General features: G+C 34.2%; 1 protein-coding gene and 1 non-coding gene across 2 annotated transcripts; one reads left to right on the top strand and one right to left on the bottom strand.

Moving 5' to 3' along the window:
• Positions 1-357: 357 nt before the first annotated feature.
• LOC112527662 (transcription factor MYB78-like) lies at positions 358-2339 on the bottom strand. The gene is made up of 3 exons (XM_025138427.1): positions 2079-2339; positions 1193-1322; positions 358-1089 (listed from the first exon to the last, which is right to left on the bottom strand). Exons 1-3 carry the CDS (start codon positions 2278-2280, stop codon positions 450-452), a joined length of 972 nt encoding a protein of 323 aa, XP_024994195.1. The 5' UTR covers positions 2281-2339; the 3' UTR covers positions 358-449.
• A 7942-nt stretch (positions 2340-10281) lies between these two features.
• On the top strand, positions 10282-10389 carry LOC112528858. Its single transcript, XR_003070876.1, has one exon. It is a non-coding gene; the product is annotated as a small nucleolar RNA R71 (small nucleolar RNA).
• Positions 10390-19595: the final 9206 nt, after the last annotated feature.

Genomic DNA, 19595 nt, shown 5'->3' on the forward strand with positions numbered 1-19595 from the left:
ACATACCGCTAGACCAAAGCCCATTTGATTAGTTTTATATCTTTGTTGCTTAGAAATAGCACGTATTACGAAATCTAACATCATAAGTTTCAGATTCTTCTAATTTCGAATTAAATTTTCTCAGTGATGAATGAAATACCAAGTATAATTGATGTAAATCAACCTAAAATTTGGTGAAGTTAATCAAACTCTCTCTCTCTCTCTTTTTATTTGTTTGCGGAATCGTAAAATTAATAATAGTTATGTAAAAAAGAGAGTTGATTAAAAGTTAGGACTCAAAATTATATTTCAGATTTCAATTCATAAGACATTAATCAAAAAGAAAAAAAAAACATGAATTTTTCTTATTGTAAATTCAACAAATATATCGTAAATCCTTTGCAATTAAACTTAATTCCTACGCTGATAATGTATGACTAAATTAACTTAATCAGATTTTTGGTTATTCTTCACATGTTGTTGAATTGTCGTTGGAGAAATAAAATGTCCTCAACGTTCCACAAACTGTCTGAAAAGTCACCACTATTCCTACCAGACCATTGGTTGTTTTCCTCCACCATTGCTTCAAAATCCATCTCTTGGTTGAAGTAACCTGAGGGGCTAATTAGGGAACCATCGAACTCATCACCTAACTGGTTGTTGTTTTGTAAGAAATCTTGATTTTGGGTCGGATGGATTGGATAATAACAATCAGTCATGTCGGACACCGGTGAAACCGCAGTGGTGCCTGAATTTTCCGTTGCATAACCGGGGTTGATTTGGTTATTCCCAACATCAGAATTATAACTGTGGGGCATTACCAATTGGCTTGTACCGGTATGATCCATGTTATTTTGATTGAGTGGGTAGGCGGTGGTGTTGGTGGTGGTTATGGTGGAAGGACTTGCGCGGGTGGTGGTTGTGGTGGTGGAAGCTGCTTGAATCCGCTCGGCCAACCGTGGCATCCAAAGATAACGCATAGTGTCCTTGAACTGCTTGCTATTAACATCACATTTCAATTGTTTAGCATGTTTTTGAACTCTGGTTCTCCAATAATTCTTGATTTCATTGTCAGTTCTTCCCGGCAAGTGTTGTGCAATTTTTGACCACCTGTGTATTTCTTTTGTCAATATTACATAAAATACATCTTAATTAAACAGAAAACCTATCGAATTTAATACCGAACAAATAACAATATGAACCGTGTACTTACCGGTTGCCCCAACGAGAATGAAGTTCAAGAATCAGGAGTTGTTCTTCAAGAGTAATATTTCCACGACGAACATCTGGGCGGAGATAATTAAGCCACCGCAATCTGCAGCTCTTTCCGGTTCTCTTGAGTCCTGTATTCGTTTAGTTAAATAAATAAAATTTAAAAAATTATAAAGAAAAATATAATGAGAAAAAAAAACTGTTGCTAAAGTTTATGGATGTCCATATTAACTAGAAAGGGACATTTTCTTCCTTTCTTTTTCCCTAGAAACTTTATGAATTATAATCAATTTATTTTTTTTTTTTTTTTGGGAAGATGAATGCAAAAGAATAATTACAAGTAGTTGTTTCCTAGAAACAACAAGACCATTAATATAATGAAAGCTTAATTAGATTAATTGTTTTGCTAATTATAGGTTAAAAATAAGCTAACAAGATTTTTCTAATTATTGTTCATAGATTTAAAGAAACATTTCAAGAAAAAGTCCAGATAAACTAAAAGCTAATACTATCTCTAATTCCCCCCAACATCGATCTGATGACTCCATTTCTCATTTACATTTATTAGTTTTTAAACTTCTAAATTGAAAGTTATGTTGTTGAAATTAGTAAATACAGATACAAACAGATACGAAGAAGAAAAATTCAAGACTTCAATGGAAGATTACAATCTAGATTTTCTTTGAAATTTGATTTGTGTTGTGAATACAAAAACCCTATTATAAAGATGTACGACAACTATCTAATGGTTGATCGGAGTAGACATGCAACTGTAGGATGCTGCATCGGTATATGTAGGGTAAGTTGCAGGAATGAGAAGATATATATATATATATATATATATATATACACAGAGAGAGAGAGAGAGCACAGGGTAGAATACATACCAGCACAGCGAGCAAGAGAATTCCATCGGCCTTCTCCGTGATGGGCGATATAATTGATAAGAGCGAAATCTTCTTCAACGGTCCACGGACCTCTTCGAAGATCATCCATCATCATGTTCATTTGATCATCTTCTTCACCACCACTCATATCAATACAACTGTTACTGTTACTACTGCTGCTGTTCATCTTAAGATCTCCCATGCACTGTAGACTGATGGATGGATAATTGAACTTGATGTATCTGTGTTAAATTTGCTGTGTAAGAGAGATGGAAAAAGAGTTTTTATAGAGAGAAAGTGGTATTTTGGGAAGATGCTGATATTTACATTAGGGTAGGAAGATGGTGGGGTTTATATAGAAAGAGAAGGTGGTGATGTGAGAGAAAGAGTCGCAATAATGAACTGGGAAACTTAAAAAGAATTAACATTTGTGGGCTGTATGGTGCTAAAGTCGGCCATGGGAAGTTTGACCCTTTGACTTTTTGGCATTGTGGAGGCAAAAAGATTGAGAAAGTTGGAGGACGGAGGGGGGTTTGAGGTGGAGTAAGTCCATTGAATTTAATGTTATTTTCTTTCTCCCCCAAACAACTTGTGATTTTGCTTCTTTCCAGAGTTCCCATGCGTTCAAACCAAAACTATTCTCTCTCTCTCTCTCTCTCTCTCTCTCTATATATATATACATACATACATAGGGTTGGGTTCGAGTGAGACCTACGGTTTTTCGTGAGACCCGTAAGACCAATTTATGTTCATTGATCAACTTTATAAGCTAATAATCTAATGGTACGGTGACAATTTTGTGATTATTGAGAAGTCTCGTGGCGTTTATGAATGTTCAGATTGTTATATTGTAGATCTAATCCAAGGGTTGAGAATTGGTCTTACGAGTTTTACCAAAAACATTTGCTCTCACATGATCTCAAATCTACATACATATATACAGAGAGAGATTTTAAATGAAAAAAATAGGAACATGTACATTGCTAACCATTCATCTATAACGTATGCATATGTACACATAAGTAATTGAAGTTGATTATTGGTTTTGATATACGTGTGCATATAATGAAAATTGCTTACAAATTACTAGTCCGTCAAGATGAAAGGTTACCGGTGTGTGTTCCTAAATTTTTCATTTTCTTTCCGATTTTCTTCTGAACTTGACTTATACACATATGCATAAAGTACATATGCACATATACGTACATATATACGTAAATCTATTAGAGACGAGATCTCAAGTAATAATATATGAAATGCATATCTAGTTGAATGGGAAGCTAGTCACAGCAGTGTGCTATCTATTTCTTCATCTTCTATTTTGGATCTAATGTGGCATACTACTATTACAAATGAAGATAGAAGATAAACTCAAGATGTAGATCTATGACCAACTGGAAATGTATCTTCCCTCGCCTTAGAGGCCCTAGAATGCGTGTAATTACTAATATAGAACGTGAAACGAATTGTATATAACGCGGAAAGATGCACAAAGGATCAAAACAATCTACAACTTTGTGTTCGATAATACATGGATTCATCTCGTCTTTTCATACTAACTTCGGGTTTTTTCCTATCATTTTATTAGATCCATCTTTAACTTGTTTTCTTCTTTAACTAACATTAAACTTTACAACATGATCGGGTTTATAAGACTCCAAAATTCTATAAGTATCACAATAGACTACTTTATAGGACTCCAATTTATAGAACCAAACATATATATGTCCTATGTAAGAGAGTTGTAACAGATTTATAAGATGTTTTTTAACATCTTAACTAGCTTCAAAAGCGTCCTAAAAACCATTTTAAGACGTCCAAAAACGTCCTTAAAAAACCTATTGCAATGCTTTTTATATAGGACACGAATCTATTTGTTTCTATAAAATTAAATCCTTTAAAGAAGTCTTTTATGATACTTAAAGATTTATGGCATCCTTTTAACCCGATTTATCAGATACACCATAGATATATAGCCCAACAGATCTCCTTGAAAGTGATCAACTTTAATTGTAATTAAATTATACGATTTCAAGACCAAATGATTGATGATGGAAGTGAAATAGACGATAATAGTATAAACGAATTGTGTTTTAAAACACCAAATAGTTGTCCAAATTTTAATCCGAAATTTGAGTGCATATATAAAACAGTATTTAACAAGATAATTAAAACGATTCTCACTCGGAAGAGGATGATAAAGACATGACACATCTAAACCATGTTTTAAGAATAATATCCAATCAAAGTTATATTGTAATTTAAAACTTAAGTACTTCAGTAATTAGTACAATATATGAATGTTAAACATGAATATGTGAGTCTTGGAATGGCACTAAGGAATGAGGTCACATGATGAACACAGTACTATTTATGTAATCAAACATTGATATAAACGTGATGAATTCTAAACTAGCATCTAGTGCTATAAAGGAATCCCTATTGTTAGGTTGGGATGGCATCAAAGGTAAATGTGATATACAAGCATCAAGATCAAATGGCTTATGGATAAATTTATCATTAGTCAACTTAGGGTCTGTTTGGCTCATGCCGAGAAATGAAAATGGGAATGAAAATGACAATGACAGGGAATGAAAATGGGAATAAATTTTCATTCCCCCCAATTTAACCAGGAATGAAATTTTGGGCTTTTGGGGGGAATGAACCCATTATATTATAAAAACCAAACAGTTTCTTTTATTTTCATTCCCATTGATTACTGCTTAATACCTCTAACCAAACACCCCCTTAAATTTGATAATCTTGAATCCATGGTTGGGATAATATGAGTTGCAAAATCTGTTTCAACTTATATCATATAGTTCTAATAAAAGAAATTATTACAATAAAACACTCCAAACAAAATTAATTTCAACAATCAAAGAGATCCATATAGATATCTATATTCAACTAGTCCAAATCCTTTAAAATAAATTTTGGGTTGTCAACAATTAATAAATATATTTACAACCTTTAAATCTTCAGTAAAAGAACAAGACCAATAACAAGACATTATTACACGAGTAGTGTGACAATATTATTAAATATGAACAAAACTAGGGTAACGGATGAAAATCTTCGATCTCTAATTATTGTTAAGAGATGCACTTCTTTATTTAGGAATTAGTACAACTCAAATGGTGGAACTGGTTCAACTTCAACTTCAAGACTATTACTTCTTCAATATTTCCAACTTGCCTACTTAAACAAATGTGAATATGCAAGTGAGATGGAAATATGCAAATAGTATGCGAGTATGCAAACAAAGTGTGATTATGCCTATTAATATGCGTTCCTCAGTAGTAGTTGGTTCAGAAGTAGTGGTTGGTACACTTGACTCAAAACTAACATGTAACCCCTTGAAAGTGATAGCAAAAGTTATATATATCCACAAATGTGACACAATAGTGGTGAGTGCACACCAACTTTTATGTACGCCATCAAATAATATAATGGTAAAGTACCAAGATCGTATCTACAAGGACTGGTTTTACTAAGAATCTAAGATTTCCACTATCTTCCGGTGCAAAGTTGGGTTTTAAAAATTAATCCTTCTTAGAGTGATTTGGTGATCTTCAATATTAACTAACATAACTAAATAAAAAGCGAGCATGGGTGCAAGCTTTTCCCAAAGAGTACGATAGTAACTATATGGTTGAAAGAACCAGCCACACAATAACCCTTCACAATCTCTTCCTCTCGAAAGTAAATCATGCTGGAATGTGGCCTCGGTCCAGTCACAAAGTGACCACAACCGCTAACTTTTGGTTTTGCCAACTTTACTATGTAGATCTCGAAAATCCGAATTTCGCCAGTTTGGAGAGATGCACATATCTCTATGACACATTAATTCGACCAATTTCCTGAATATTATTAAAAGTTATGCAAAAACTCATATCTCTCTGTGATTGTTGAAGAATTTCTCAAACCTGCTTGCATCACGTAAGCCATATTTCGAATACGTCATCTCTAGGTTAAAGATCTAATATTAACATATTCAAGTAATCGACTTGTCCTTTTTGAGTTAAAGCTTCAACTTGATTGACTAAACCAAGAAGTTAGCAAAAAACGATAACACCCAAGTGCTACATACTACTTTTTTGGTCTGACTTACATCCACACCCAGGGGCAGGGGGTTAGCTCATGTTTAAAAGAAAAGACATATCAGAAGAGAAGAAATACATAAAGATAAATTTCTTTAAGAAAAAGTTCGTCACCTTGGCCATACTGGTAGCCATAATGGTACATGAATGAAAATACTAGAAAGAAACTTACAACTAAGCTCTAACCAAAGAAAATACAAGATTACAAATAACTATTTTCAACCGATGCTTCAAGGTTCCAAGTACAAGTTCTCTATTCAAGCTCCATTATATTGGTCGAAGAGAAGAGAGAACTTGAAAATGACTTGAGAGAGGGAAAGAGACCTCTCAAAGGTCGTCTTTTTGCTCCATTTGTCTTGGCCCTCTTTGTCCACATCTCCTCATCTTTCATGAATACTTCAGGGTTGAGTTTTGACAAAGCCAACTCCTGATTTCACCATTTTGGCAACAAAGTCGTTGTACAATCTTTTAAGTCACTATCATTGTAGTGGCTACACTTATGGCCAAAATGGCGGCTCAACTCACAAATTACGAACTTTTAATTTTTTTTCTCATCTTTAGGAACAATTTAGACCAAGGAAAAAGTGCAAGGATCAAATGGGTATTAAAATGGTCTAATAGGAGTGACAAATAACTCTAAAAGTTGGAGGTTATCACACCCTCAAACTTGAAATATTACTTGTCTTTGAGTAATGAAAAATAAGTGAAAAAAAAAGACATAAAAGGATGACCTAAATTTTTAGAACATGCATTAACTAAATATTTTTGGTGGAAAATACCTTTGAACTTGAATGACGTACACCTCCCCTTTGTTGACCATGACGTTAGATTTGATCGGTAGGACTTGCTCGGGCTTGTGATTATGGCTTGCTCACTCATTAGATTTGCTCTATCTCCCCCAAACCTATTATTTTGAGGAACACATAAAATATATTTGGACTTAGAACAAATGTATTTCACCCATTTTTGCTTTTTCCACGTGCAAACCAACTGGTTTTGTGATGACAATCTTGAATTTTTTTTTTCCTTCACTTAGGCTCACTATAGGAACTTTTATAGCCGCATGTCGTATATGATTTTCTTTTGCTCGTTTGTGTTAACACTGGAATACCTCCCCCTACAACTTAATATATGCAATGTTCTCATTGCAGGAAAGGGATTAGGGTGGTGTTTTGGGCAAGGTAACAAAGGTAAATGTACAGGCCAAAAAATCTCGAACAAATGGCATACATCCTCTTAAACCATAAATCATAGGAAACAAAAGGGGAAATGTACACGCAAAAGTATTAGCTCAACAAGGTAAGTAAGAAGAAAAAATGCTCAAAATATTACCAAAAGCACGTCATTCACCCAAAAATTTCCACCCAAAGTGGAGATGCAAGAAAAGGGTTACACAAGTGTACCCAGGAGGAAAATCAACATACCCAACAGAAAAGAGATACGAATAAGATAAGGACAAAACAATTATTTCCAATATGAAGAGAGGTAACCGTAGTCATCAGTGGTGAGGGGCATGCCATTGTAGTCGCTTGTGACCATATCGTTGGTTCTTCAATGAGTAGGTTGAGGTGGTCGTATGCTTCCTTCTTTCCATGATATTTCACCCGAGTTTGATCGGTGGGGTGAGAGAATGTGTTTTTTCCTTTTTTGGGTAAAAATGTAGAGTGTGATTGAGTAAGAATGATGAAGGGACAAAAGTTGTTGAGATAAAGGAAAGGTATTGGTGATTTTCATAAAGGAGGGGTTGGGTAATTTTTGAGGGAGACGAGGCGTTTGAAATTTTTTAGACGGGGTGGGATTGAGGGTTACATGATGGCAAAATTAGAAATGGAACTTTGGGTTTTTTTAACATAAAAAAGTAGGGAAAGGCATCATGAGAGAGTAATCAAAACATGGGGAAGGGATGCTTTTTTGTTTGCATGCTTTTTCAAAACAACCATCAAACATCTTGACATCCTTTTATGCAATGGATCATCTCATCTTAAAAAATTATCTTGAAATATCTTTTATAACGAGTGGCAATCGTGGCTAAACTTGTGGCAAAATCTATACAGCAAAAAGTTACAAAAATTGTTGCATCCAACCAAAAGATTAGAAGCTAATACTAACTTCTAAAAAAATACTGAAATGCAAAACACATTATTTAGAAGGTTGTTTCTAGCCTTCACGACACAAAGGGGATCAACAAGGGAGATTGGTGGGTGAATGCATATCCTTTGGCAAAAAAAAATCTTAAGACTATGGTGGCACAATTTCTCTTCTTTCGCACTCGGGTTCACTCTCATTGGTGGTTGCATTTTTTAAAAACTCTAGTTCATTCTCACTTTTTTTCTTCAAACCGATCACCACAAAAGACATATATCATTATTTACACCTAGTCTTCACTCAACATATTAATGGATGAACAATCTTCCATTTCCCCATGGAACTTTAGAGACTTTAAGACATTAAAGGTCATGTGTTGGTCATTAACTCCTATTGTTAGGCCACCTTTTTGAATGTCAATTAAGGTTGTTCTCGTGGCAAGGGATAGTCATCCCAAGATAATTGGAACATTCTTATCTGTTTCATAATCTATGATTAAAAAGTTGATTGAGAAGACAAATTTGTCAACCTTAACCAATACGTCCTCTATTTTTCATTGTAGGTGAGCTAATGCTCTATCCACTAAACATAAGGTGACTGTAGTGGGACAAACTTCTTCAATTCCTGACTTGTTGAAAATGAACAATGGCATGAGGTTAATTCTTGTCCATAAGTCACTTCATGCATGAACATCTTCCTTACCTCCTATAGAACATAGGATCATGAAACTACCTAGGTCTTTTGCCTTAGGTGGAATTTTACAGGGGAGGAGAGCACTATATTCTTTTATCAATGCTACAGTCTCAAATTCACTCAACCTTCTATATTTTCTTAGGATATCTTTTAAGAATTTAACATAGTTTGTAATTTTCTCAAGAGCCTCTACCAAAGATATCTTAATATGAAGTTGTTTAAAGATATCCAAGAACTTCTTAATATGCATCCACATTTTTATGCTTCATCCTATCGGGAAAAGTAAGGTCCCTAAGGTCAAGTTCAACATGCTTAGGAGTTGTTTTCTTAGGTTCTCGACATGTGGCCACAGTTTGCTCATAGTAGGGAGGCTGTGCAGGTGCCGAAGATGTTGCTGGAGCTGCAGAATCAACTATTATGGGGGTATTGTTGACTACATGTGTCACCATTGTGGGAGTAAATAGCGTAGGAAACTTTGACATGTCAAAATAGTGTGTTGTTTCTTCATTTTCAGGTGTGACGGGTATGTCTACCATATTTATATCACTTCTTAATGTGATGGTCTTAAGATGCTCTTATGGAATACCCTTAGGGGTTTTTGTATCATTAGGTAAAGTTTCGTGTTAACCCTCCTTAAGGTCGATTGTAAATTGACCAAGTTGTGTCTCAAAATTCCTCAAAGTTGCATTGTTTTTAGTTTATAAAACCTTTGAGCAATAAGTCAAGTGAACCGTTACAGTCTAACCCATTTTGCTGCCCAGGTGTGTGGGTACTATCAACCTCGGTAAGAATGGTTGTTTCTCTGAAATCGCAGGGGATTTTGAGTTTAACTATGTCCAAAACTTGCCCAGGGGGTTGTTGTCCTAGATTACCCGCCCAAGAAAAGTTGTAATGGTTACACTAATTCATGTTGTAGGTTGGGGAGTATGGACTATTCCTCTAATGTTTTCCTACATAGTTGATAGAGGCGGGATTACCGAGACAATACTTATACAAATGGTTTTCACCACAAAATTCACATGTTTCATTTGTTGTCTTATTAGTCATCAAGGATTATACTTGGTTCTTTCATTACCTAAGTTCATGTAATTTTTTTACCGAGTTGGTTAACACTAAAATTTGTGCATTTAAGGTGGTGATGACATATACATCATGATCTCCTGATACATTCTTGGTGGGAAATGCACGGGGACCCTCTCAAGAATATTGTACCCCTCATTGTATATCTTAGCGGTAAAGGCTCCACCAACTTTTGCATCCAGGACAATTTTGCATAGTTGGAAACTTCATTATAAAATGTATCCAACTGGTTGTAATGGGGGATTCCATGGTGTAGACATTTCTTAAGAAGTTCCTTGAACCTCTCCCACTCAATCAGAAGCTACTTTGTAGTACCTTTGCAGAAACAACAAAATCTCATTTCTAAACTTCACATTCCTTGTTGGAGGAAAGTTTTTTCATAGAAAATTTTCAGCAAGATTGGCCCAAGTAGCAATAGAGTTGGGCGACTGAGAATTTAGTCAGACTTTATCTTTATCCCTTAGTAAAAAAGTGAAGAGTGTTAGCCGTAATGCTTCGTTTGAAACTTCTTGGATTTGAAAAATGATTTTAAATGATTTTCTAATGGTAATCCTCCAAATTGACTCATTACTTAAAATCATTTGGAACGTATCGACTTTAGTTAATATGTTGTGTTGTGACGTTGGGTCTAAGAATTCCCGAATTTAATTGATTAAATTCTAGTGTTGCATAGTCCCACATTCTTCTTTCCTTGTCATTGCTAATCTTCATCGTATTTTGCACGAGAGATAGTGGTTGACCATGGGAGGTGGTCCATCTCTAACGTAACCATGATGTTTATAACTTGAGGTTGCCGATTCCCTCTTCTACCTCTCCGACGACTTCGAATAGTTCTTTCAATTTAAGGATCTAGAAGAAAAAGTTCATCATGTTGTAGTTGTGGTAAACAACACTAAAAAGTGCTAAAGAAAACTTGCTGACTCAGAATGGAATGGAATCAATATCTTAGGATGTAAAATCATGCCAATCTCCTACAAAGGAGCCAAAAACTTGATAGCAAAATGTAACACCCACAATTTTTGAAGGCTTTCATTTATGTTTATAGTGGTCATTTGACCATTAACATGGAAATTTAAGAATGTTATATATATATATATATATATTTGTGTATGTGTGTGTGTGTGTGAAAAGGCTCATTTGAGAAGTAAAGAAGTGATCTTAACCCTTCATGTGGTCAAGATTTGTAGCTCTGACTGTGAAGCACCGGATAATTCATCGATTGGTATGCGAAAGATAGAGATGTAATTTCATAACTTTTACAAATAGACAACAAACGAATTCATATGTGAACCCGTGTGATTCACATATGAACTTTATGTTCATACGTGAACCTGTAAATTAGTTCACATGTGAACTATACGTCCATCGAGGATTGATCGGACATGAAAAACGAAAAAAAAATCACGTGAATAGAGACCAATGCTACATTCTAAGTGGGAAACTTTCCTCGTGAATTTTTGAGAATCTAAGTGACTTTTCACTTGACTTTAGTTGTATGAAAAGCCACATTAAAGCCTGTCGGCCCTAAATGCCCGATTTTTAGGGTTCTTCTCCATCTTTCCACGCAACCTCCTCCATCTCCATTTCTCTCTAGCATGATTTCTCTTGGAGCTTTAGGACCGATTTATTGATGTTTTGAAGGCTTAGCTTAGTGATTTGAAGTTTCTAGAAGTTAAAGTAAAATCTATCTACCTTGGGTTTGCCTCCTCTGCACCCTCAACCCTCATTCATCTCTTGTTTTTGTTTGTCAAGATTTGGGAGTAAAAGAGGTACTTTGGAGAGCTTTACATCTTGGATGGGGGTTTACTTAGAGATCCCAATCCTTCACCGAAGAAAGCTCAAGTTATGGTATTGAAACCTAGATTTAGCGCAAAGCTAGTAAGGTGAATTCTAGTTGTTTTGCTAAAGTATATACATGTCAAAATATGTTTGTTTTGGTTTGAACACACCGTTATGGGTTTATTCCACTTTTGATGGGTTTGTTGAATATTTGTGTATTTGAACATATTGGGTTATGAAGTCTTGAAAGATTGTTTATTATGTTTTTATTGGATGATTTGAAACACCAAAAGATATTTATTTTATTAAATGAGATTTCTTATATATCTGGATGATTAGTGACTAAATATTATTTTGACTCTTGAAAAAGGTAACTTGGGTTATAATGATTTCATTGGATTTGTTAACTTGCTGAAGGGTTTTTTTTTCCTTTGTTTTTGGGATATTTCCGAACTTATAAACTCTGGATTGTGGCATATTATCCCTTTTGGTCATAAGTGTATACATATTTGATAAATGCCTTCTATTGGTTTTGTGCAAATTTTGAAAGTATAAACCATGTAGTGTGAACCTTTTGCTATTATGCTCCAATCAAGTGATGGTTTATGGATCTATTTTTATTTATATCTTAATTATAGGCGCTTCTTCTCCTTTCAGTTGAGCTAGGATGAAGACTTTCTCTTTCTATCCAAGCGAGCCCCTAAAGGCACGTGTCGTTAGCTAAGCCCTCACTTAGGATGAGTCGTGCGGGCCTTGAAAGAGAATTCATACTGTTTTACCTGTACAAGCATTGCAAGCAAATGGTTTTTTTAAAGTGCTAGAAATCGTGGTCAACATTTTTCCGTGCTTCAGCAGGGGTTGACAGTATATTGAAACTCATGTCGTATAGCCAAGTAGAAATGTAGCGAAAGATAAATTCTCGTAGCTTTGAAAAGATAAAATTTCTCATGTGTTTTCTAAACATTTAGAAAACATGCCTTTTTGGTTTATCAAGTTTACATTGACTTTATTTAAATAGTCAACTGTGTTGTGGGACCTATTGGCTTGATTGTAACTCATATGAGTTTTGGAGACATTTTTTCCAGTTTAAATAACTTAGTATGGAACATTGAATATGAATTGCATTTATTGCATATTTTTTGAATATGGCAGATTTTTAGTGCATTAGTTAATTGGAGTCATGTAATTTAGACTGTAGCACATTGGATCCATATGCATAGGAGTATGTTGTTTTATTAAGTGTGGATTTGTGATGTCCTCACATAAGTCTATTGAGTGTCACCAAGTCATGGTTTGAGAGCTTTTGGTGGTACCTTTTGGATCGTATAGTGAGCTAGTAGTTTGCGGTGGTACTTTATTGAGTCATGTACAGAGCTACGTCTTGCACCGATGCTCATTGGAGCCATATATGGGAACCGGTGACTTTTGTGGTGAAACTTATCCACATATCGAGTAAACACCAGGGCCATTGTGGTAACCTTGTGGTGGTACACAATGGATTCGTATACGGGGATCTATGGCCCAGGTGAAAATGAAGAACGTCAAAGTGGCTTAGTTTTGTGTTGCCACAACATATGATGGAATCGGGTCTCCGCCATTACCAAAAGGTGTTTTTTTGGTATTTTTTTCTACGTTTCCCGTGTTTTAGATATAGAATATTATTTGTATCTTTGTTGTTTTGGAGTATGCGCCTCACACACATTTTGGGTAAGTTTGGATGTTCGTTATCAATTTAAACGAATATTTGGTTTGGAAATGGCGAGCTTTGGAAATATGTTCCTTTTATGACTTATGCTTTAAATAAAGGAATCTTTGTGTAAAGGAAATTTCTTAATTTAACCCTTTTATGTTTATATGATAAAAAATGTTTTAACTCATTAGGCGTTAATCTTTCACTTTTTTCTTATCAACATGTATATTATGTCTTAATGGGATCTGAGTGGTGATTGGAGCTTGATAGAAGTTTTGGTCGGATAGCTTTAGAGGCGTCATTTGAATTTTGAAGATAACAGACTTGATGGTTTATAGTAACATCCGACCTATTCTAATTATGTCAAAGATTAGATTATCCATTTAGAAGTCTGATGCATGTCTTGTCTTCCATTGTAAACTTTCAATATTATTTTATTAAAGTTGTTTTAACTTAAAATATTTTGGAAGTTTTAAACTGTGTGTTATTTTATAAACTTAGAGATGTTACACAAAAATATATAGAGTAACTTTATGGTTGAAAGACCAGTCAAACAATAACCCTTCATGACTTCTTCCTCTCGAAAGTAAACTATGTTGGAATGTAGCAACATTCCAGTCACAAAGTGCCACAAATTTGGATTGCCAATTTTACTAAGTAGATCTGGAAAATTGTAGTTTCCACCAATTTGAAGAGATGTGTATATCTCTGTGACACAAAAACTAGATCGATATCCTGAATACTATTGAAATTTATGCAAAAACTCATATCTCTATGTGATTGTTGAAGATTTTCTCAAACCTCCTTGTATCATTCAAGTTGTATTTCGAATCCTTCCATCTCTAGGTCAGAGATCTAATATTAACACATTCAAGTGATCGACTTGTCTGTGTTGAGTTAAAGCTTCAACTTGAGTACAAATCGAGAAGTTAGCAAAAAGCGGTAACATGCAAGTGTTACATATTGCTTCTTAGGTTTGACTTACACCTACACCTAAGGGGGGTTTACCTCAAGCTTAAAATAAAGTACATGGTAGAATATAATAAATACTTAAAGATATATTGCATTAAGAAAAAGTTCGTCATTGTAGCCATATTGGTCGCCACAATGGTTCATAAATGAAAATACTAGAAAGCAACTTACAACTAAGCTCTAACCAAAGGAAATACAAGATTACAATGAAGAACTATTTTCATCTCATGCTCCATGGTTCCAAGTATGCTCCAAGTTGTAAATCCACACTCCATTATATAGGTGGAAGAGGACAGAGAACTTGAAAGTGACTTGAGAAAGGGAAAGGGACCTCTAAAATGTTGTCTTTTTGCTCCATTTGTCTTGGCTCTTTTTGTCCACATCTCATTTTTCATGAATAATTCAGGGTTAAGTCTTGATAAAGACAAATGTTGATTTCACCATTTTGGCAATAAAATCGTTGCATTATCTTTAAGTCATTGTCACTGCAGTGGCTACACTTGTGGCCAAAATGGCGGTCTAAGTCACAAATTCTGAATTTTTCAGTTTTTCTTATCTTTAAGAACAATTTTGACCAAGAAAAAAGTGAAAGGATCAAATGGGTGTTAAAAGGGTCTAAAAGGAGTGACAAATAACTCTAAAAATTGGAGGTTATCACAAAACAAACATATTTTAAGTTACAATCACTTGATTGATATATGTTCAAACACAATAGGAATCCCAATAATTATACTTACCTTTTTTATAGTATCCCTAAGCCCATAACTCCTTAGTGACCAACGCATTTCCATTACAAGAATCTATATTATGTTCGACTTACTTGAGATGAAGTAAGATCTTCAACACACTGTCTTAGGAACATGACGGAAAGAGGAATAGGGATGAGCAAAATTACCCTTACCTGTTGATGATAGAGTTTAACAAAAATAATAGATGGTTGTTTACACAAGGGACTAAATTCAAGATAAATTGCATAGATGGAGGGTTATTTTATAATAAAATGAAGATTAATAATCAATTTTGTAACAAATGTTTGTTTACTCTTTTATTAATTAATGAATTATGATATGGATTTTTAATATCCACATAATACCTTTTAAAGAATACCTTGCATCGTATAACTGCCCCATTCATATTGCGGCCTATCTTCCTATCCCTTCCCTTCTTGCTTTAGAAAGATTGCAGCTAGCATGCTGCACAAATACAATAGAAAGTCAAGACTCTTTCCCTGTCTTTTTCAATTAATGATGTTTTCACATCATGTTGATTAATCGGTTTCTAGTTGAGTAGGTAACTAAAACCCTTAAATATATGAAAAGTTTTCCTTAAAACCTTAGGGGATGTTTGGTTCGCAGAATGTTTTTGGACAGAATGGAATATGTCAAATGGATTTGACTTTCAAGGAATTGTAATAGAATATTATCAGGTTTGATCACTTGTTTGATTGACAAAGATGGGAATGGAATCTGTTAATAGAACTGGAATTTGTCTATTTGGTTCACATAATATAACTTTAAAATTGGAATGAAATATTGATAAATGACCAAAAAACCCTTTTTTGAAAATTTTGAAACCGAAATCCAACTATTGTGCTTCAGATTGGTGGTGGTCGATGGTGGTTGACAATAGTTTCAATCAACAGTGGTCGCGGTGGTTCAGCTCGATGGTTGTCGACGATTGTCAGATCCGTGGTGGTGGGCGGTGGTTCAGATCAGCAGTTGTTCAAATCCATGATGGTCGGCGGTGGTTCAGATTGATGGTGGTCCGTGATGATTCAGATGGTGGTGGTCAATGGTGGTTCAAATCGATGGTGCTCACCGGTGGTTCAGATTACCGATGGTCGACGGTGGTTCAGATCGGTGGTGGGCGATGGTGGTTCAGGTTTGCGGTGGTTTAGATCTCTAGTGGTCGGTGGTGGTTCAGATCGGTGGTTATTAGTTGTGATTGAGGTTAGTGGTGTTGAACTCGATGGTGGTTGATAGTGGTTTAGATCGGTGTTGGTCGGTGGTGGCTCAAATCGGTGGTGGTCGACGATGGTTCAGATCGGTGATGATTAATGATGGTCGGCATTGGCTCTGATCAAGTAGGAAAGATAAGGATAATTTTGTCTTTTTGAGGTAATGTGATGGAATGGAATTGAATTTCTTCTCAATTGTGATGGAATGACTAGATCCAAGAATAATGTAATGTGTGGGATTCAGTTCCATTCCATAGGTAAACCAAACGCCTGAACGAAATTTTATATGAAAGAGTATACAATAATGATGTATTTGCCGAATCAAATACCATGGTCTAATAATCAAGCATTCTAATTAGTTGATAATTTTACTATTAGTTGGGAATTTTGTGAAAGGTTCCTGTAAAAAGTTTCATTAACGCCTAATTCATGTCGAGTAGACCTTCTTGTTGTGAGAATTCTTAATTCATGAGTTATAGGGAGGGATTTATGTCACCACAAACAGAGACCATTGATCAAGTAAGAAAGATAGGGATGATTTTGTCTTTTTGAGATAATGTGATGGAATGGAATTGAATTTCTTCTCAATTGTGATCGAATGACCAAATCCAATAATAGTGTAATATGTGAAATTCAGTTCCATTCCATAGGTAAACCAAACGCCTGAACGTAATTTAATCAATGGAATCAATCATTCCAATTCCATCGGAATCCTACGAACCAAACGACCCCTTAAATGATTATCTTGAAAGTTAGTTTTTCAAAATAGAAATCAACTTAAAATTGGTTTCATTTTATTTTAGTTTTCCAAAAATAACATCTAAAACATAAAATTAATTTTGTGGGTACGAGCAAATGAATATCAATTTCACTCACTTAAAAGTTTTCAAACAGAAAATATATACAAGTATAATATAGAGGGTGAGTTGCTCTATTTAAAAATAAGTGGGGGGGTACACTTTAGCATATCCAAAAGATGAGGGACTAGATCGATGAGATGCTCAAACCCAAGGTACAAGGGAATAGTAATTAATCACTTTTTTCTCCCCCAAAGATTTTAAGTGAAGTTGTTAGTTTTTGTTAATTATTTCCAAATTAGGATCAAACGTCGTTTATTTTGTTAGTTTGGAGAAGAAAATATGTGAAAAGTTAATTGGTCGATCATTTTGTATATTGCTTACTGTTTTCTCTAAGTTTTTTTCTTCTAATATCAAAATCTAAAACCACTTGCCATGAAAACCTTGATATATTGTCTATAGTTGACTCTTTTTTAAAAATTTCATCTACATGAATTCCATTTTTGTATTAAAATATAATAGATTTCTTGTTATTAACTAAAAGAACTCCTACCTTCTGAAAAAAATTGCCAAAACCTATATCTATATTCAAGATTTCATAACTATCTTTGTTTTTTTATACATTATTGACTCTTTACCTAACATTGAGTGCATGAATATTAAGTATTCTCTTATCTTTAAAACAAGAATAAAATCTCAAACTATAACACGGTTCAAAATGACATGAGTCGTGACATGTGAGCTCAAGCATTAAGCATTACACCCACGGCGAGAACTCGACCTTTTCTAAGACATGATATAAGGCGACAAATTTGTATGTCATATATATAATTATATATGTGTGTGTTTTCTATCTATTATTTAATAATATAATGTTATTAATTCTTTTTACATTTATATAAATTAACTAATACTATATACAAAGTTTTTGATCAGATTTTCAAGGTAGAACTTGAGAAAGTTCTACACCTTCGTTTTAACTGTGAATTTGTGAAATGTGTGAATCCAAGAAAATCTGAGTGATGCATGTGATGCTAAGTTTATAGAAATATAAAATCTAAAGTTAAAAGTGTAAAAATACAAAAGTTACGAAAAATTAAATACAAACCCGTCCAATCCAACTTAACTCGTTCGCATTGGGTTGGTGGGTTGTGACATAATAGCAACACTTCAACAATATATTTAAACAATCATTGGTCACTACTATATTTAATCAACTTTGTATGCTACATGGGGAACAAAGAAAAATACTGACCAATACCAAGAAAGTTGAAGATTCTTGCAAATTACAAAGAGACTATGGGTGGAATTATGATACACTTATGAAAAGAACTAACAAGTTATTTGTCACGAGCGTGTAGATCAAAGGTAGCTGACTAGCTGTAACATGTCTACCAGAATATACATATAACATTTATGAGGGATATCGAGTTCATTAGATTGGGTTGAGTTCCAATTGGCGAACCAAATTTAACGCCGTTACTAAGGTTTGGATTGGTTTTGTTTCCGTGCATCCCGAGTAACGGTAATCAATAATTACATCAAAATAATAAATTACAAGTGTGGATTAAAGAAAAATCAAACAATCAAGACATATTGATTGATAGGAGGTAAAATTTCTACCATCAAGTGATAAATAATGCACTTCAATAATATGATAAGTTATGATATAATTATGTTATCACATTGACATTTCTTATCATGATTCATGAAAGCCACATTTTTTTAACAAATTACCATGAGAAAATAAAGGGAAAAGTCCAAAAAAACCCAATGAACTTTACTATTTGGAACGATTAAGTCCTTGAACAATTTTTTAGAACAAATAAATCCTTGAACTTTCTAGAACCTGTTAAATAAGTCATTGGACTTTACAAAACCTGTTAAATAAGTCCTTAGACTTTCTAAAATCTGTGAAATACATTTTGTTAGTGGAAAAGATCCAACGAAAAAAGTACTTACATTTATAAAAATAAAACAAATATATCATTCTCATTACTATTCGCAAAATATACAAAAGTTGTATCCAAAGCATAATAATCTGCATACAAATTTTGGGCATAATTTTACCAAAAGTTAAACCAAAATATATACCAAAAGTTTAACCAAAATATGTAACAAAAAGTGCGCAAAGAAAATACTAACAATTACGCCAAATATACCAAAAGTTGCGCAAAAAATGCCAACAATTGCGCCAAATATACCAAAAGTTACGCCAAAATATACCAAAAATTGCGCTAAAATATACCAAAGTAATGCCTAATCTATGTTAAGGTCATGGTATGAACCATTCTTCATTTGCATCATTAAATTCTGGTGGAGATATAGCCATTTGACTTTCTTGTAACCCTTCTTGATGTC

Source organism: Cynara cardunculus (assembly GCF_001531365.2).
Source record: "Cynara cardunculus var. scolymus isolate 2C chromosome LG 15, CcrdV1, whole genome shotgun sequence".
In the NCBI taxonomy this organism is placed as follows: domain Eukaryota; kingdom Viridiplantae; phylum Streptophyta; class Magnoliopsida; order Asterales; family Asteraceae; genus Cynara; species Cynara cardunculus.